Source organism: Drosophila innubila, assembly GCF_004354385.1.
Source record: "Drosophila innubila isolate TH190305 chromosome 3R unlocalized genomic scaffold, UK_Dinn_1.0 2_E_3R, whole genome shotgun sequence".
Lineage (NCBI taxonomy): Eukaryota > Metazoa > Arthropoda > Insecta > Diptera > Drosophilidae > Drosophila > Drosophila innubila.
This window is the reverse complement of record NW_022995380.1, coordinates 29,814,226-29,834,926: the sequence shown is the minus strand read 5'-3', so window position 1 is coordinate 29,834,926 and position 20,701 is coordinate 29,814,226. Positions and strand designations below refer to the sequence as shown.

General features: G+C 33.2%; 4 protein-coding genes and 1 long non-coding RNA gene across 5 annotated transcripts in view; 2 read left to right on the top strand and 3 right to left on the bottom strand.

Moving 5' to 3' along the window:
- The first annotated feature begins 48 nt into the window (after positions 1–48).
- On the top strand, positions 49–919 carry LOC117792652 (trissin). Its single transcript, XM_034632866.1, has 3 exons — positions 49–149; positions 358–451; positions 602–919. Exons 1-3 carry the CDS (start codon positions 125–127, stop codon positions 780–782), a joined length of 300 nt encoding a protein of 99 aa, XP_034488757.1. The 5' UTR covers positions 49–124; the 3' UTR covers positions 783–919.
- A 130-nt stretch (positions 920–1,049) lies between these two features.
- On the bottom strand, positions 1,050–3,207 carry LOC117792649 (opsin Rh6). The gene is made up of 4 exons (XM_034632864.1): positions 2,897–3,207; positions 2,164–2,698; positions 1,823–2,103; positions 1,050–1,340 (listed from the first exon to the last, which is right to left on the bottom strand). The coding sequence occupies exons 1-4, from the start codon at positions 3,067–3,069 to the stop codon at positions 1,220–1,222; spliced, it is 1,110 nt and encodes a 369-aa protein (XP_034488755.1). The 5' UTR covers positions 3,070–3,207; the 3' UTR covers positions 1,050–1,219.
- Positions 3,208–3,522: 315 nt separating this feature from the next.
- On the bottom strand, positions 3,523–5,379 carry LOC117792651 (B9 domain-containing protein 1). Its single transcript, XM_034632865.1, has 3 exons — positions 4,840–5,379; positions 4,539–4,787; positions 3,523–3,666 (listed from the first exon to the last, which is right to left on the bottom strand). The coding sequence occupies exons 1-3, from the start codon at positions 5,213–5,215 to the stop codon at positions 3,575–3,577; spliced, it is 717 nt and encodes a 238-aa protein (XP_034488756.1). The 5' UTR covers positions 5,216–5,379; the 3' UTR covers positions 3,523–3,574.
- Positions 5,380–10,018: 4,639 nt separating this feature from the next.
- On the bottom strand, positions 10,019–10,647 carry LOC117791693. The gene is made up of 2 exons (XR_004618094.1): positions 10,577–10,647; positions 10,019–10,288 (listed from the first exon to the last, which is right to left on the bottom strand). It is a non-coding gene; the product is annotated as an uncharacterized LOC117791693 (long non-coding RNA).
- A 4,282-nt stretch (positions 10,648–14,929) lies between these two features.
- Positions 14,930–20,701, top strand: part of LOC117790366 (A disintegrin and metalloproteinase with thrombospondin motifs 9) — a 50,358-nt gene continuing 44,586 nt past the window's right edge. The window contains exons 1-3 of the mRNA XM_034629802.1: positions 14,930–15,213; positions 15,940–16,290; positions 16,366–16,547. Of these exons, the coding sequence (XP_034485693.1) occupies positions 16,221–16,290; positions 16,366–16,547 (252 nt within the window). The 5' untranslated portion in view covers positions 14,930–15,213; positions 15,940–16,220. The remainder of the gene's footprint in view (positions 15,214–15,939; positions 16,291–16,365; positions 16,548–20,701) is intronic.

The following is a 20,701-nucleotide window of genomic DNA, read 5'->3' as shown; positions in this document are numbered from 1 at the left end:
TACACCTCTAGCACTGTTCTTTCAGTTTTTGTATCAGTCGAGTCAGCTTATCACAGCACTTCCTATGCGTATCACAAGCTGCTGAAAGACATTTCCTCTCCAAGATTTCCACGATTTCGACAAAATGCATGTTCAGATTTTCTTATTATGTAAGTATATTCACATCTTTATAATATTTCTAGTTGTTTTTAATTCATTTTCTGGTTAGTTTTTTGTTTAATACTCTATATTTTAAGTTAACACATTTTTAATTCCTTAAAAAATTAAATAGTTATTTAAAAAATTACTTTTGTTTTCACTTTTAAATTTTTTTCTATAAGTAAATAATTAAATATGTTTAATGTTTCTTCATGCCAGGCATATGCCTCATGTGGTTTGCCTGCTCCAATGCCATACCATGCGACTCCTGTGGCAAGGAGTGTGCCAGCGCCTGTGGAACCAAGCACTTCCGGTAAGTGTCAGGAAGCAGGCTGCCATATCAATCGTAGTATTATTATTATTTATTTATTTATATATTTATAGTACCTAAGAAATATTTGAATACATCAATATGTCTAGACTCTATATTTATTTAATATTTTTTTTATTTTCTTTTTGACAGAACCTGCTGCTTTAACTATCTACGCAAACGCGCCGATCCTGATGCACTCCGCCAAAGCTCAAATAAGCGACTCATAGACTTTATTCTGCTGCAAGGACATGCACTTTACACGCAGGAACTACGGGAACGTCGAAACAACGGCACTCTTATCGACCTGGATCTAAACACGTACTATGGCTAAATATCATCCTCAATCCCTCGATCGAACAATTCACATGATGATGAAAATGATCTCGACCTCTGCGACTGTTTGAAATGTTAATTTTTTAATAAAAGGCGTAAATCTCTTTGGGGCAATGTGCTTTATAAAGCAGCTGATACAGTCATCTCTTATTTCAGACTCGAAAGGAAAGAACTGATTTTTGATTTTATATCAATTGCACTTTAATTTAATTTTTTATTTTTACTTTAGATTTTTTTTACATTTTGATATGCAATCTTTTTTTTTAAGTTTTATTGTTTGTATGCAAAATAAATTTAATTACTCGTAGTATAGTTTAGAATCCTGTAAAGCTTTCAGTTCCCGTGCCCAAAAATCACAAGTCATCGGGTTCATTATCCACGTCATCGTCTGCTGCAGTCGTCGTTTTAATATTTATTTATACATTTTTTATTTTTCTAGGCCTGAGATTCGCTAATCTCAGCGGTGGCTTGAGTCCTGGAATCTGAGGCAAGCTCATCCTTGCCACAGGCCAGGCAGGGCATTTTCTCTCTCAGCACCTGTTTGTACTTGGGATGGCTGGCAAGGAAATTAAAGGAAATATTTATTTTTAAATCTTTTTTTTAGGGTGTTTCAAAAACAATGACAAAAAAGTAGAAACTAATTTAATGAAACCAAAAACTAGAAATCAAAAATATAAACATGCTCATTTTTTTTCTATGTCTGGTTAAAATCTTAAAATGTATAGAAATTAGTTCAAATTAAACTGGACAAATAATAGCATTATATTAATTATATTAGAAAAAGGAGCCTCGACTTTTCAGATTTCAGTTGAATTTGTTTTAATTTAAAATGTTGAGCGATTTTCATAAAATGCTTTTGACTTCCATTTTTAACGACTTTTTTGCGTTTTAAGCAAATTTTTCTTAATTTTCATATGGTAATAAAATGTTTGCTAACTTTTTTATACTAATAACAAGATTCCTATTTATGTGGTCCTAATTTTATCTTTTAGATATTGGTATTTTAGAATTCATTTTACGAATTCAAGTTAAACTCACCTTAGACCATAAACAATTGGGTTGCAAACAGCGTTTGCTTTGGCGAAAACCGAACCACAAATTGTGGAAAGAGGCGATAGATGCATTGACTCAAAGACGCCCGCATAGTTGATGATTGTATAGGGAGTCCAGGCGAAGAACCACAATGAGATTGTGGTCAATGCAACCTTGGCCAGCTTGATTTCAATGGCCTTGCTCTTCTCTGCCTCCGTGTTGCGCAGAGAGGTGACATTCATCTTCTTGGCCTGCTCTCGCATGGCCTTCTCGTGGGCGGTTACAGCCTGAGGATTGGGATGAATCAAAAGACTCCCCCATTCAAATTAAAATAAACTATTGCTTACCTTGAGAATATGATAATAGGAGAAGATGATGGTCAGCAAGGGAGTGAGATAGACCCAGAGTGAGTAGACAATGATGTAGGAGCGATTCCACCAATCCTTGGCAAAGTAATCCGTGCCACAAGCCGTCATGTTGCCCTCGGGCACATATCGATTCCAGCCAAACATGGGCAACAAAGCCCAAGTGCCACAGATGAGCCAGACAATGAGCAGACGAACTGCAGCTGACGTGGCCGTTAGAGGCTTACGAGCCATGCCCTTGACAATAACACAATAGCGATCATAGGCAATCAGTGTCATGGACCAGATGGACACACAGCCAAACAGCGAACCAAACAGGCCATAAAGCTCGCACAGGAAAGGACCCATGATCCAGGTGCCGTAGAATCCGTTTAGGACAACGGGAGGAAACATGGTGAACATCATCATGAAGTCGGAGAAGGCCAAGTTAACCACAAACATGTTGGACGGTGTACGCAATCCCTTTGATGAAGTAAACACATACATCACAATGAAGTTACCCGACAGCGACATCATTCTGTAAGGAAAACATTTAGAATTAAACATTTTATGTAAATATTATATGGGAGTTTTTAATAAAAATTCAGTTAAATACAGGGAAAAAATGATTTCCAAGTCATTGAAATTGTTTAATCAAAAAATTGCTTAATTGTGATTTAAATTATATAATAAATAAAATTGTTTGCAAAATAAATAATAAAAATAGTAACATTACCCCAAAACGGCGATGACGAATCCGATAATGCCAAACCACATGGGCTCCAATGGTGGCCATTGATACCAGTAGGGATCCACCATGTGCATGATCTCCTGGGGAACGCTCTCCGCCAGGCTGAGATTGCGCCCATCCCGCAGAAAGGCGTATGTTGGATGATTTAGACTGATCATGGCTCCAACTGTGGCTTACTCCAACAGTTGACAGAGTTTCCCAACTTGACTAGAACTTGAACTGCTTTCAATATATCGAAACTCCACTCAACTCCGATTTACAACAGTTTGCTGTCCATAGCAATTGAATGTTTGGCGCCGGACTGGACGCGAATGTCTTGGGTCGTTCAATTGGACTGCCTTTATATGCGAGCTGCCTGAGGAAACACTTGTGTCCAGCGCGTCTTAGACTAATTGCCCCCTAATCCAATTAGAACGCACTTGGCCAATCCAAAATAGCCGGATTTCAAATTCGTTTCCCAATTGCTGCGTCGGATTAGTGTAAGCGTCATACTCGTGTAGAGAAGCAGTCACTTCTGGTCATGGTCAAGTTTGAGGCAATCGCCTGACTCCCCTTTACTAACTGTACGAACCACCCTCTGACCAATTAGATTAGGAAAAACGCTTGCTTGCTTCATTTGTTTTCCATTTTCACGTTTTATTCACAGATCTCCCTTAAAAGTATTCAGTTATGCCAATTATAGCCCAGTTTATGTGCTCCTCTCATTATCGTGTGCAGTTGCAGCTCCAACGTGCCATAGGATTCGATGGAGAGACCTAAAGGAATTTAGAAATTTTAGACAGTTTAATATCAGAAACAGGTAAGAGTTGACTTAACATTAAAAATACAAATGAATTACATAAATTAAGACAAAGAAGCAGCATGAAATTAAAATTTAGAGATACCAAAATTAGGATAGAAAACCAATGACAAGTTTAGAAAGAAAGTGAAATAATTTAATTAGAATTTGAAAATATGTATTGCATTAATACTAGCAAATTGCTGTTTGGATTTTCTTTTAAAAAGTACAATACATTTACATTTTATTTTGTAAATCCATTTCTAAAGTAATGATCACAAATTTTGTTTTCTAAAAATACAAAAGATAATGGATAGATACTCAATTTATTCAATAAACATAAGTATTATAATATGTTTCTATGCTGTTTGCTTTTTAATAGAATTTCTGGACTTTTAAGTACAAAGAATAGTGTTTTTACTTAAAAATAGATTTATACATTTTTTTTTTCGAACTTAATAGATTTAAGTATTTTTTTTTTGATTATGATCGATTTTAAGTAAAATAAATAATCTACAATAAAGTGCATTTGATTTACATTTCTTATAAACTTTCCTAATCCAAATTTGTTTCCTCTAATTTAATTTTCCTAATTACTTAATCTTATCAGAAGTTATATATTTGTTTCTTGATTTCAAAAACAATTTTAAATTTCGAATTTTTCTCATCTTTTCAATTCCAAATTTTTTTTTTTTATTTTATTTTCCTACTTATGCTATTCCTAATATTGGTTATTTAATTTTTATTAGCTTATAAGAACTTAACTATTTTTGTGTTTGGATATTTTAGATTTATTTTGAAATTTTAATAATATACTACAATATTTTTATAGTTAATCAGTTAACTTACCCTTGCTCTGCAGATTGTCTAAGAGGACTTTGGGATCCTTGAGCTCTGGCTGGCGACGCAGCAACCAACTGGTCACGTCACCTATCATATTTTGGCACCTGGGCGTCAGAATGGGCACTTTGTTTAAACTGGACGACTGTTCATCCTGTGGACGACTGCCAAAGACCGGCAGATGGACATGGGCATAACCCAGCAAGGATTCGTCCCTGGCTCCGCTCTGGCCATAGACGCTGATCAAGATTTGTGGCCCTGCAAAAGGAGTTCAATAAGCGATGGATTCAAAGTGATTTAACGAACTTACAGCCAAAGGGACTCGTGCTTTTGTAGGTGACCTCGATGGGCATGTTGAAGACAATCTTGTCATTGAAGTGTCCACTCTTGTTGGTCGACATCTGCGTCAGACCGTGCTGCGGCCCAGAAGCCAGCTGCCAATCCGGGCCAGCAATCAGCTCGTAGCGACAGAATATAAACTCCTTGTCAGGGCCAAGTGGAAATGTGGCCGATACGATTTGACCCGTGATGCATAGGCTAAAATAGCTGGCAGTGCTTGGAGCATCTTGCATCTCATCCTGTTCCTCGACGCCAGAGGACTTCTTGGATTTTCGATGCCTTTGTTTGCTCGAGTCTTTGCTTTGGCTGTCGTTGCCAGGGTAACACGTTTCCTCGCTTTCGTCCATGGCCAACAACTGTTCAGAGGGTGCGTTCAGTTCTAACTGGTTTTCGTTTATTTACAGTTTGATTCCTCAGCCGGCACAACAACTGTCAATGAACAGTGTTGCAGAACTCCCAATTACTTTAATATGATATGCAACACTAGCTTAACTCAAACACTTTGAACGTATTTTATATTTTGTATTACGTTACATTTTCAAATAATGTTGGAAATTAACTCTATTATTAATAATCAAAACTTAGAACCAAATGAAAAAAAATGTTATACGAAATTAATTGAATTTTACTGCTGAATGAATTAAGAGATTAAACCATGATCAAAATGACATTCCGCTTGAAAAACGGTCAACTTTTGACAAAGTTATGAATATTTGAAGTTGGTCAAACCTTTGACTTAGCAACTTTACAAGTCCAAATTTATGTCCGGTTTCACATGATTTTTGACAAGAAAATGAAACCTCTCAGAATTAAATTTAAAGTGTTGTTTTATACTAATTACTTTATAAGGAGTTGATTAAAAGTGAAAACTTGAGATTTTAAAATTATAATTTTCAAAATTTCAAAGGGGGGACCCTATGCCTTAAAACTAAAAATTTATCGGGAACATATTTTTTTCGGAATTATTAAAATTTAAATGCAGATTGAATTAAGAGGACAAATCATGATCAAAATGACATTCCGCTTGAAAATCGATTAAGTTTTGACAAAGTTATGAATATTTGAAGTTGCTCAAATCTTTGACTAAGCAACTATACAAGTCCAAATTTTTGTCCGATTTCACATGATTTTTGACAAGAAAATGAAACCTCTCAGAATCAAATTTAAAGTGTTGTTTTATACTAATTAACATATAAGATGTTGATTAAAAGTGAAAACTTGAGATTTTAAAATTATAATTTTCAAAATTTCAAAGGGGGGACCCTTAGCATTAAAATCGAAACACAGATCCAGAGAGCCAACATTTTTTTTTAGGAAAATAATTAAATTTAAATGAATTTATGATGAAATATGAAAAAAAAATTTAATTTAAAATCAATTTCCGCGGATTTTACGTTTAAATGCAATGGATTCAGTTAACTATGTTCTTAAAAAATTGTCTTAAGATTATGCATTTTAATTAGAAAGCCTATAAATATGCAACAGTTTCGTTTCGAATAAATTAAATTGTTTTAAGTTACACAATTTTGTAAATCGGAAATAAAATTCTCTAGTTATTTAAAATTTCTGTAAGTTTAAAAAAACTTAAACAGTAAAAGGAAAAACTGTGATGAAACATCTTAATAGCATACTTTAATTTCCCAAAAGTGTTAATAAGATAGCTTATTGCATACTTTCATCGGCTTCAAGTAGTTAATTAGATAGTGTTGTCTTATTAACATATAACAAATCTTTACTTAATTTATAATGATGTATGCGATACTGCTTTTAGATACAGCTGGCATGTTTTAGTTGGCAATATCTCCATTTAAATATTGAAATAATTTTTAATTCATAATTCAGTTGGGAGGAACCCGCTATAGTCGTAACATCATCATATTGTCAACGTGACTTTTAGCATTCCGAGTGGCGCCAGTTTTAAGAGTCTTGTAAATGTCATTTAATTCTTTCAGAAATTACAGCATTGTTGTTGTTGTTGTTGTATTTTGCCACATAACGTTTATCTGCGATCAATTAATAATTTTGTTCAAGACAATTTACAAGACTATAATTAATTTCGTCTGTCTGGGGACTGTGACTGTGCCTCGGATCGAGAAGGGGATGGGAATTGGGATAGGGACTGAGTATCTAGACGACGCTATTGTTCTCATGTGACAAAAGGTCAATTGTGGTTGATATATAGTGGTAGCAATAGTGAGTTTCTATATTGTGAATAATGCTGTAGATCTTTGACTCTAAAAATATAATTATACCCTGTATTAAAGTTATGAAATTGGGTAAATTAAGATGTGTATAATTTAATTGAAAGGTAAGGTCAACATGAAATTAATTTGTATATTAAAACACACATATTACTATAATATGAACTATATTTTTATGAAAATATATTTTTCGGTTTTTTTGTTACCTTATTATTTTTATTTATTGCGCAGCGCTATAAGCATGTAGATTCCATATAATTATACACATTAGCTTATGAACTAAAATCGTTGTAACTAAACCTAATCATAATATAAATTTATCCTAAAATAAAATGTTTTTGTATTATTTATTTCTTTATTATATTCCAATTTAAATATTAAAATATTTGTTTTTTAACTTTTCTATGGTTTTTTTTTTTTGTATTTTAATGGTCTACTGGGTATCTGAAGTCTAGCAATTGAATTACAGCTAGTTTGACTTGTTTTGCATGTTTATAAATCATTATGACAATTTGTTGGCGCTACCGTAACTAGAAATTCCGCCCCTTGCAACCGGCTAGCTGACAAATGCCACTTACCCCCCTTCCTAACCACTATTCCATTCCTGGACTTATGCAAGAAACTCACGAAGAGCTCAACGCGTAATTAAAATGCGCCTCAAATGTGTAATGTCAATAGGTCAAGGCAACTGAAGGTGTAAACTCAACTCGGCCTGTCTATCTGTCTGTCTGTCTGTTTCTCTCTCTTTCAGCCGGAATTCAAGTATTCGACTTGTCTTGGCAGCTGCAAAATGTTGGCTACAGCTGTGACTATCGCCGGCGAGGATCAATTGATGCCACAGCCAAGTGGCAAGTGGTGAGCGTTGTGTTGCAATTGACAGCATCTCCAATTAATCGAGTATCATGTGCAATTCTAAAAATACATAAGCCCATTTTCCATACCATAAACAAGAGCTTAGGCTTAGGCAATAAGCCAAAATGCAAAAGCCATAAGCAATAAGCCATAGAACACCAGACATAAGCGGCTCACATTAGTTTTTCTTGCCCACCCGATGCACAGTGGGCGATTTCTCTGATTTAGCTAACAAAAATTATAAATTTCGACCTTAAACATGAAAAAAAACTTTAAGAACCTCCGAAAAATAAAACCTCTTTAAGTCAATTATACATAGAACTGTTTGTCCTGACTGACTGACTGATTGACGTCTATGCAGCCCAAACTGCAAGTCCTAGGAGGTTGAAATTTTGACATAACGTAGCTTAAACTTATTTATCGTGAAAATAGGACGGCATTTTGCGAAATTCGAACTAGAAGAGGGTCAAACTACAGGAAATTTCTTAATATGAAATGCTTTGCTGATTTTGTAGCTATTTTAACCAAATTCTAAGCCCCACTGTGCAATTGGAGAGTTTCTTTGCTGTTGGAGCTCGTGCTGCTGACGCAGCGTGGAATCAACGTCTATATAGACGTATATATATGCATAAAAATATATACGATTGTATACATATTTTTAAGCATGTAATTATGTATGTAGATATATGCATTTTGGGCTGCTCGTCTGTTGCTGTTGCCGTTTCTAATACGCCCTGGTATTTATGCAACTCCATAATTTTTATGAGTGCATTCAATTTCGTTTTCGGAATCAATGAACCAACGAATTAATGAGAAATATATACAGACAACATATTTTTTTTAGCTCCCTCCCCATGCCTTCTTGAGGGCTTCTCATATTGAGTTTAGACATTGCATATTATATGCATGTCTCATTCGCGATTCATTGAATAAAAAAACAATGTTTCAATTGAAGAATTTTATGCTCTTTTAGGTAGGAGCTGCATTTCTGAAATTTGAGAGCATAATTGTGGCCTGACTTTATTCCCAGTGCCCAGTGCTTGACCGCAGCATATTTTTTATATTTTCGGATCTGAATGGTTTCTATTTCTCATTTGGCATCATTCATCGCATAGTTCAAAAGCGTTAACAACCTTGGAACTCTCCAGGAAACAGTTGAACAGTATGCAGGTACCTTTATCTGTTGTTTAGTATAATTTTGTATTCATCTTAATTCGGGTTTTTTGCCCCGAAATACGTTCATAATTAACTCATCAATGAGTTCTTTTTATTTTATTTAACGACAGCTAACAGCAGTCGACAAATATAGTGATTAAACATTCAGTATAAAATTAAAAAAAATTATATTTTAGATTAACAATTCGAATAACTTAAATAGAATGTTAATTTTAATACTGAAAAGATTAAAAAAAGTAAACAGCTTTAGGATAAGATTGGGGATAAAATCTTCAATTTATGCTTTTAAGATGGGTTTCTATTATCTTATTGTATTATTTTGATGCTGAAACTTAAGATGCCGAATAAAAATTGTTTTGCATTCAAGATAAAATAAGAGAAGAAAGCAGAAAAGATAAAAATGTAACTGAAAATAATTGAAAGAAAGATGGGTTATGATCATAATTAACTCTTCTATGTATACTTATAAGATTGAAGTACTTTATGATCACAATGTACTCATCAATGAATTCTCATTAGATGATGGGTAAACGACTCCCAAGAGATTCTTTTGAAGCATTTGCCAAATTGTTCTCAAAATGTGCAGAACCAACACACTTTCTCCATGTGCCATCTCTCTGAATGGCAAGACATACTATATATGTACGAAATACGAATATTGAATGGATATTTATATATACATTAGTTTATATTTGCGCATTGCGTGGGCGTTTTTGTCTCAGGGTCAACGCACAATGGGCAGCATCGACATGGACATCGACATCGACAACGCCATCTGGGAAGAATTAATGTACGTATGTATGTAGTTATGTAGCTGAATGGATGATGTATGCCATACACTTAAGCGAAATGTATCTTTGAGATACTCGGCACTCGTCATTTTGACCACGCAACTTGCGCACTAAAATGCTCTTACGCATGTCTTCTTTCTTCTTGAACCTATTCGGATCTTCATCTCGATATTCGATTTCGATTTCGATTCCTGCCATTGATTGACAGCGCACGTAATTGACTTTGATTTTTTCTCTTTCTTTATTTTATATTTTTTGCAAATTTAGACATCACAGATGCACAGATCCGATCCCATCGCATGCCGAATGCCGGGGGTGAATGTCAAAAAGGTTTTGTGTTTAGATAGCCCAAATATTTGATTTGACTTGATTTGATTTGATTGAGCAGCTGTCAGGCGAACTTGCAAAGAAAAAATAAAAAACCTGAGCTCTCTTTAACTATCTGTGAATACTACAATAATAATGAGTATCGGTATGAGTGTATTCACAACTCGCATGGCCATTTAAGTTTTCGTAAGCTTTCCATCATTCAATCAGGATCAATATTTATTAATCAAGCGTGTTGGCAACAAAAAAAAAAAAAAAAAAAAACAGAAGATAGAAAAAAGAAAAAAAAGAGACATAAACATAGCAAAGCACGCACAACATGTACGCACACAGATACACACTCACACACACACACACTCACATCGGCACATCCCAAAAAATGACTAAGAGTTCAGCGCGTGTTGGACGCACAGACAGATGAACAGACGCACTGTCTGACAGGCATCTTCTAGATGTATATTTATATAAACACAGATACAGATACAGATACAGATACAATATACAGATGATCGTAAATATTCGTACACATATTATGTACATATCTATTGGAACTTTGCGATCATCGTTGGCCAAGAGATTGCATCTGCAAGATACACGAACCTGCCACATCCGCAATGGATCGATACGATCGCTGTGTGGCAACATCATTGATTTCGAATCTATTTTGGCAACTAATGCTAAACAAACTGGTAGAAAAGCAGTACAGCGTACACGACTGTGAGAGACTCTGTAGAGTTTCTGTGAATATCAAATTGTACTATAGTTTATCTCTTTTTGTCTTTACACTGAAAAAAATACCATTTTTTAAAATCGAAAACGTTCATCTTAAATATAAGATAAAATCTTTTTAAATCCAAATTACTAATACTTATAATATTAAATATAAAAAAACAGTTTTTAACATAAGGAAAGTATAAAAAAATAAAAAATGTATTTGAAGCTAATAGTAGTTAAAAGAAAGTGCGGGTTCGAGTCCCACTCCTTGAAGGAATAAAAAATTAAACGTATGCTTATAAAATTATCAAGGCAGAAAAAATGTATAAACATTAAAATAAAACAACAATAAAAGAATGATAAATACCAATCATTCCAATTGTTTTTTATTTGTTGACTTACATTTTAAGAAATATTATCCTTATAATAAAAAATTGGTCTCATTTGAAATGTTCTCTTCAAAGAATTCTTATTTGATATTAAGAATGATACAAAATGTGTTTTCTGCCTTTAAGAGTTTTGTGTTTTCTAAGCGCTTTTTAGACCATAATTCTTAGTTTAAGAACAAAATCTTGGTTTTAGAACATTTTTTTTTTTTATCAGTGTAGCTTTAAAATTTTTTTATTTTATTATATTTAATTTTAATAAAAATCTTGAAGGAGTTCAAATGTAAGCATAAATTCAGAATTTTTTTTTCCCACAAAACTCTTTATATGGTTTTTTTTTTAACAGGGTCTAAAGCTGAAACTATACTTTATTGAAATAAAAGTTTACATTTTAAATTTATAGCTGCGCGTGCTGCGTCGAGTCTAAATGATCTAAATGCGTTAATTATTAAGATGATCGAATTGCCCAGCGGATATTAGATTGCTTGTAGATTGTGGTTTGTGGTTTGTAGATTGTGGTTGGGTGGTTCGCTGCGGTTGAAATGCTCAGCCTCAGCATCAGTTATTTCCGTCTATAGATTTTCAACTATATGCCATGTCTCAAGTGTGTTTGATCATTGCCTTTACGTTCTGCCCCTTGAAGTTGCCCATGTTTAAGTTTTATTAAATGGTATTTTGATTTCATAACCCACTTTAAGTTACTAATCAAAACTAGTCAAGTGTCTTTTATAATAATATTTTTATATGTTAATTTATTCATCATAATTTCTTTGCACTCCGGGAATTTTTATTTTGATTTAATGTGAACTTTCTGAGTGTATTTTGGTCATCGGTGTAGTAATAGATAAAAATGTTGGCTGTTTTGTAAGACTTGTTGGTCGGCTGCTGTTTAATGTTGCTTGTTTAAATTGCATTTTCATTTTCCTGACTGTTGTTAATTACACAACATGTGTTGCACGTTGCAGAACCATCATGCAACGCCTTGTTGCACGTATTTAGTATTTAGATCGGAGCTTTGCTCTGATCTCTGATCTTTTCTATTCGTCTATTCTGTTCTGTTATTCATTATCATTTTGCGCTTTGCCAAATTTTTAGCATTATTATTACCGCTCTAAGTGGCATTGCCAGTGTTGCACAACAACAAACAGTGTTTGCGAAATGGATTTTTAATTTTCAACTATATTTTAATGTGCGCCTCGTTGTCTTTTTTAATTGATTAATTCTTGTGTTGTTGCGTTTGATTAAAGAGAATATTTTTTATATGCAAAAAGGTCAATTGCTACATATGGTAATTCGCCATAGAATATAATATATACTTGGTCTTATACATGTATGGAGAGCACTTCTCAATAACTAATGAAACCTAATGCTATATTCGAACATTGATGTCGTCAGACTGGAGCTGAACTTATAGAACTCATAGTGAAGCTAACTGAATCATTAATTAACATTTTCCAATTATTCTTCAAGGTCTCTAAAAAGACCAATAAATTAAAGCACTACACATTGGCCAAATTTACTTAATTTTTCTGAGAAATATGTTTCAGAACTCAGAAAAATTCTATCTCTATGACTATAACTTTTTTTTTAAAGTTTATAGGGTATTGCATTGTTGATCACTTTCACATTATAAGATGTTATATTAACAAATTAAAGAACATATACGTTTTTCTCTGAAATATATAGTAATATAGTTTATAAGTTTAAGCTGGGTAAATATTTAAGGGCATATATGTGTATCGGGTGTTGTCAAGTCAGTCATTCTCACCTGTTTTTCTGAGAATGGTAAATTGTAATATCTTAAAACTCTTAGCAGCCATCAAGATTGCATCAAACATTTTTATATCATGTATATCATTTTCCGGTCTTGAACTTCTGCTGATCTTGTTATCATCCGTTACAATCTTGGCGCCATTCACGTAATGCAGCCCTCGGAAAACCCTTAGCAATTTGCAGTTACAGTCGTTAAGTTGCATCCAAAAGTAATAGAGATATCGGAGACTACAAATTTGTTTGAAGGAAAAGTGAAATATGAATTTTTACATCTTTCGCAGCTTTGAATAAAAAGCTAATATATAAAAATGCATTTTCATTAAATTGTAATTATTTTATTTGAACAAAACTTGTATTTTTTCAAGAAATATAATCAAATTGTGTAATATTTATAACATAGAATTTTTTATTGAAAACAAACTATAACATTTGCGGTTCATGATAAATCAAAAAAAAATTTTAATTTAATCAGAATTATCAAAGCTAGAAAAACAGACGATGCGGGCGTGTGTGTTTTCAAAGTGCTTTTTTTTTACGCTGAGACCATTAAATTTTGATAAATATTGGGTATTTCAACTTAGTGCAAAGTTATGTAACGTTGAGATGGATTAATTGCCAAATGATGAAAGTAATGTAAGTATACAAATATTAAGTCTGTGAGTCTCAGACAAAAGTAGATAGCAAATTCGGAATGTGATTTCTTCATTATAAAACGTAATTTTAATACTGTTTTTCCATTAACTGTGGCATATATAAACTAAAAACTGTCTAGTTATTAAAAATGTTTTTACGATTGATAATAAACATAGGAGTTTAATCGGACACTTAAATAAAGTGCAGTCTGGGGAATTATTGGACCGAAAATAAATGGTGTGATATCTAAATTTTGATAAATAATGGCCGGTTTTCAAAGTCTGCTTACATTTTTTCATAAAGATATTTTCTAATTTTATGTTAATTTTTATACATTTGACGTAAAAATAGCGCTGATATATTTATCAAACCCCTTAACTAGATATTGAAAACCGGCTCTATATCAATGTGGAATCGTAATCTTCGTAATATTTGAGTTCTTTAATGTTAATTATATGCAATATAATAATTAGAAAACATTTTTCAAAAGTACATATTTAACACACATTTTTCCATTTATTTTTAAAAGTTATTCAGTAAGCTTGCTTTTGAAATTTGAAGCTATTGCATAATAGGTGCAAATTGTTTGTTAGGGTATTCTTGAGTTAACACTGTAAACAGCATTATAATCGCATTTTTTTTTTTATATTTTACTGGTGCTTTTTTCAGCCGAAGCTGCGAGTGGGTTTTAAGAGAGTCTTTTCGAAGCTTGCGCTCTTTTTAAGCTTTACTCAGCGCGTCGTTTGTCGTATATGTATAGGTCTGTATATATAGGTGTGTGTATACGTGTAGCTCTCTCTCTCTCTCTCTCTCTCTCTTTCTGTATAAGATCGCTTGACACGTTTGCGATAGTGCTGAGTGCTTCGGGCCGGCACGATATAGAGATCGTGTTCCTGAGCGAGAAGAGTTATTGTTGTATCCTCCGCTGGGAAGTCGGGCCGGATATAGAGACAGGATGCAGTCTTGTAGCATTAGAAACCATACTCCACGGCGTCTGGTAACAAACTAAAAATCTAAAGCCGATCGCAAGTGTTTGAAGGCATTGCATATGTATGTGTGTGTGTGATTTATGTATGTATTTAGTCATGTATGTGTGTGTGTGTGTGTGTGTGTGTGTGTGTGTGTTTGTATAGCATATTCAAACATGCAGCAGTTTTTAGCGTAGCCGCAACTCAGAAGCAGAAGCATATAAAACAGTCTGAAGAGATAACTCGACCGATCGCAACGAAAACGCGCGCGAACCGAACATTTTGTTTTCTTAAGCATTCGTCTTTTCGTATTTTCGTATTTTCGTCGTCGTCGTTTTGATTTGATTTGATTTTATTATTTTGCGCGCGCAGCGATTTGGCGATCTTTCGACAAATTCGAGAGTTACATTTTTATTCAGATTCCACGCGAAATTTCAAATTTCAAATTTCTAAATTCGTTGTCGATATCAATTTCAAATTATTATTTCAAAATGTTTGGCAACGCGTCGTGACAGTTAATAACGGTAATAATGCTTTGAGCCTTGTTATGAATTAAATATATATATATATATAAATATATGTATTTATGACTGCGCATGCGTGTGTATAGCTGTGTGTATCTCGTGCTTGCTCTCAACTTTGACTTGGTTGGCGGCAACCTTCGTTAAATGTCGCTGTTGTTAATCAAGAAGTTTAAGAAAAGGCAAAAAAAAATATACAAAAATTAAAAGCGAAAGAAAGAAAAAAAATTGCCAAAAAAAAATGCTAAAGTTAATAAAATATTAAGTTGAATATGCAGCATGAAAAGCAACAACATAAATAGTACATAAATACACATGTCGAGATACTTTTTGTATCTTTTTGTAGTATCTATGTGCAAATCGTGTAAATATAACATTGGATTTTGATGTTTCAGTGAACACTTTTATTTGACAAGCTTAACTTAGTAAAAACATACAGTTAGTCAAGTAATTGCTTTAACAAAATATAAAAAAAAAAAATAAAACTTTAAGTTTTTTTAATTTTATGTTAGTTGCTAATAACTTTTAGAATAAGTTAAAAAAAAATTAAAAGGGCTCGGAAAATAAATAATATATATTTTTGGTCAAAATAAATACTTTACTAACTGTACATGTACTTGTGTGTATTTACCTGATCTTACGCAGATACATGTGATAGCAGCATCCGTATCAGTTCGTTTATCTTTGCTAGTTAGTTGCTAACTTCTTTAATCGTTTTATTTTATGTAGAGGTCCAATTTAGTCCTACTCAAGATAGAAGATACAATGTTGCTCACAGTCTCAACCGCGGATGCCTGAGCGCGTGCGTTGTGCTTCGGTGGTGTGTTTGTGTGTGTGTGTGTGTGTGGTGTGTGGTGTGTGTGTGGTGCGGTGCCGCATTTCAATTAACAAAAAAAACAAGCCCGCAAAATCAACATAAGAGATACAAACGCACACACATAGATACATAGATACACATATCTGAATTGTTGCCGTACTTAAACCGTTGCCAAGCAAATTGTTAGACCGCTATGTCTAATGCGTCGCCAGGAACGGAGACAGGATCAACGCTGCCAGCTGAGGATCATCGACTGCTCCGTCAGGGCAATGAATCCGAGCAACTCTGCTGGCCAAGTGAGGAGCAGGAGCAAAGTTGGAGCAATAATTCGAATTACAATGGAATACCTTATGAGGAGTTGCAGCGGGAGAGCAAAGAGAAGGAGGAGGAGGAGGAGCAGACAGATACATTTGCCGCCCTCGACGACAATGTCCTGCGCTATTCGTACAAAGGAACGCCGCCGGAACTCTACTCACCCAAAAAGGAATTTATCTACACACAGCCGCTGGTCGAGAAACAGGTAAATACACATATACATAAATACTGCAGATTGTAGCTCAAAAACTTCTCGGACTTCTCTGAACTGATTGCCAGCCCTTCGTTTCATATTTCATGGCGTGATTTTGGGTTTTGGGTTTTCAGTTTGGGTCTCTGCTCTTCTCTTCTCTTCTCTTCTCTTCACTAGCCGATCGATTGTCTTTTGTTTCACGTTGTTTCATTTATTTATTTAATCGAAATCGGCTTGCGTAGACCAAAAAAAAAAAAAAAAAAACGCAACTTAATTTATTGCTTTGATTCGCATCGAATTTGTCGAGTTCTTTCATTTCTTTTATAATTTCATTTGATTTGTCGTTTTCTTTTTTTGGTTTCAATTTTGTCTTTTTTGTTTTTATTTCTATTTTGATTTTGCTTTTTTTTTTTGTATTCACTTTTTTGTTAACTAAAGCCCAAAGAAATACAAAGAAAGCGTCGTCGACCACCGCATTTAAATACACACGCTTCACTGAGCACACAGACAGTCAGTCAATAACAACAAAAACAATAGCAACAAGTTACAAAATAAAATAAATTAATATAGAAAACAAAGTCAAATTCAATTGCAAGTCGGCAGAGGCACTGGAAAGTAGTTAGATTTAAAACAAATCTTGTATAAATTGACAGGGATCACCTAAACAGTAAGGGAAAATGCATGATAAAAATTTAATCAATGTTGCTCAACAAACAAACATTTTTTATTTAAAGAGTCATAAATAAATTGCAAACATTTAATTATATTTAAATAAACTTAAAAAAACAGTACACTATTAAAAAATGTACATCAAATTTAAATTTTAACCTTAGCAATACTTAACACCAAAAATATACATTTAAATTTAAAAAGTTTAAGATAAGAAGAAATATATATCGGTAAATCAACTTTTAGATTATATGCTATTATTTATTTACTTAAAGACACTTAACTTTTAAAAGAAATTTTGCTTCAAATGCTATATAATGGTTTATTTAAAAAATAAAATAAATTGTAAGTCCATTTGTCAAAAAAAAATTTTTAAACATACAAGAAAAATATCTAAAGAGATTATCGATTCCAAAAAATGTAAGATATATGTTAAAGAAGAATGGTTTACATTTAAAAAAAAAACATATAATATTTAACGCTTAATAAGTAGACAAGATAAGAGCATGAACCAACTAATTGTTTACACATTAACACTCACTTTCATTAACTAACGTCATATAGTATGTAGTACGTAAATGTTTATGTGTGTTTTCTCATATACATATCATATCTTGACATCATACATAAGTGACCGATAAGAGTTGCGCCATTTCTGACATGTGCTTCCGTTAAGATCTTTATCAGTCAGATCTTTATCTTTATCAGTATACAATGTTAAGATTTATTCTACTACATACATATTTGTAGCTAGAAAATTTACGGAATCAGGTGATTCACGAGATAAATGTTAATAACAATATTGTTTACAACCAGATAATTATGTATGTAAATTAATAAAATATTGACATGTTTATTATACTCACTTGTCCATAAAACAACATTTGATATCGTGGCATGAATGAGACTCACATTCAGATTTAGATCTCAGATCTCATGCTACAATTGAAGTTGCAGCTGCATTTATGAAATGCAAATCCAGCACATTTTTAATGTCTTACTTGGCTGATTTTTGAAGTTGTCTAAGAGTTGCGGATAGCTCAGTTTTCGGACTCCCACAGAAGGCGTGATTAGATCAATTTGTCTGGTTTTCGGAACGTGACATTTTTGCCTGTGTAAACAAAACGGAAACCCATTAATCACCCAACAATATCCATTTACATTTTATCAGCGCTACGACCTGTAGCACCTCGTCACCTATGTATGTACAGTATGTCAAGTAATTCTTTTGACCAACAATAAGAATTCACATATTTTAGTTTGCTAAAAAAAATCTTTTTCACTTTTTTAAAAAATATACATTAAAAAAGGGATCTCAAACAGACTTATAAGTTTAAAACGAAGAGAAAAATCAACTGATTAAACGTTCAACTATTTCTACCAATGAAATAAATAAATTCGCTTTCTTTGTCTAAATTATTATTTAACGTACTGTACGTATTTTTCTAGGCATAGAGAGACGAGGACGATGTAAGCATGTATCTATCTACACTGAAGTGTAATTTGGAAAAACAACACGAAGTCTTACATGTTCTCGTCTCGTATGAATCCACACGAGTATTCATATTCATATTAGTTGGGTGTACTCACATGTAAATAGAATTCATAAATAATGTTGGCTGCGTATTAGGAAGTCAATGTGGCTGTCAGAACACATGTTCAATATTATAAGTTCGCCGTTCCGAGTACGAGTACGACAACGAGTCCGAGTATTGATAAGACTCTTTATGGCCATGTGTTTAACCCCTATGGATTGACATTGGGCATGACACCCAGAAACTGGACTAGACACGCCCAGTTCCTAATGGCGTCAATTGAATGCCCTGCCCTTATTGTGGATCCCGCTAAAAACTCGCCCACAACAGACTCGACTCGACTCGACATTATAAGAGCACACTTAAGCGCAAATGAAAAATAGGGGCAATTTTTTGTTTTATTTTTCTAGCTTTTTGCATTTGTTTTTCTCGTTTGGTTCTTAATTCCTTTTAAAAATAAATTGTGTCATTTTTTATGTGGCGCTAGTTGCTGTAAGTACGAGCACACATATCCATATTATATATGTATACATATTTTCTTTTTTATTTATTGTAAAGAATTTAAGTCTTGCCCCATTCAATTTGTATTTCAACAATGATTTTCGTACTTTGCTAAGAATTTGAATATTTATAGAATGTATTTATTTCTGTCGTACGACGACGCTTTGCGCATGTTTCTTAGCCCATTTTGTTGTTGCTGCCAATTTTTTATTTTGTCTTTTCACGTTATTTATTTTGTCTACTTTAAATAAATATCATGAAAAAATTTTAGCGTTCGTTGACATCAACAAAAAATAATGGGGAACAAGTAAAAGCGCTGCAATTGAGAGTGCTCGACTACAAGATACCCTGTAACGAATTGCAAGTAATGAGAGCTAGATGGCGACAGTGCTGCTTTTCTTGATAAGCACTATGGAAAATGATTTCTTAAATAATCTCTAAGTATATTATTCATTGTTATAAAAATAAATAAATAAATATATAAACTTTATATTTAGAATTAATAAATGTAAATAATTCCAAAAAATAATATTAAAGGCTATATTAAAATAAACTTCTTCATTGTTATAAAATAAAAACTATAATAATTTAAGTAAAATAAAAATCGATATATTTAGAAATAATAAATGTAAATAATTACAAAGAATAATATTAAACACAATATAAAATTAAACTTGCTCTGAAGCTACATACCATCTTTGAGTCTTTGGAGACTCATTTGTTGATAATTAAAAAAAATCATTAATTTAATAAAGAAAATTATTTCACATTTTTTCCACACACATTTTCACCAAGTTGTAATACCCTCCTCTATCCATTTCCAATGGGTATAAGCAGCACATTTTTTTAAGAAATTAAACATTTGTCTGTCACTCGCAAATGCCACAAATTTGCTGTAAGCCGAGGCACGATTCCAATGGGTGGTGTTGGTATACATATACTCTCTAGGGTATAGGTACGACCACGAGTACGATTACTAGGTATGATCGTACGATAGTAACTAAAGGTAACATTCTGCTGAATACGAGTATTCTTCTTTTATAATTAACTCGAATTATTCTGCTCAGCACAGACGTTGTACTTGAATATGACGAATCTGTGGTAATAATTCTTTCAATTTTATTTGATATTTGTATTTTGAAAAAGGTGCGTCAGGGCCCTTAGTGATAAAGAGCGACAAATAGGCCCACTGAATTATAATGGCCAATTATTTCAACTGAGACAAAAAAAAAAAAGGGCAAAATAAAGAGAAATAATCGTAAATTGAAGTGTTTTTTGCGGGCGTGACTTTAGGGTGTTGGTGACAAAGTCTCCGACTCGGTTTCAAGTTTGGTTTGTTGGCTTTAAATTTTGAATATTATTTATTATTATTATTACGTGCTATATGGCCCAAAATCTCCCACAATTACACACCCGGCCCGCTTAGAGCCACCCACGTTCGTGTGCAAAAAATAAACTTAA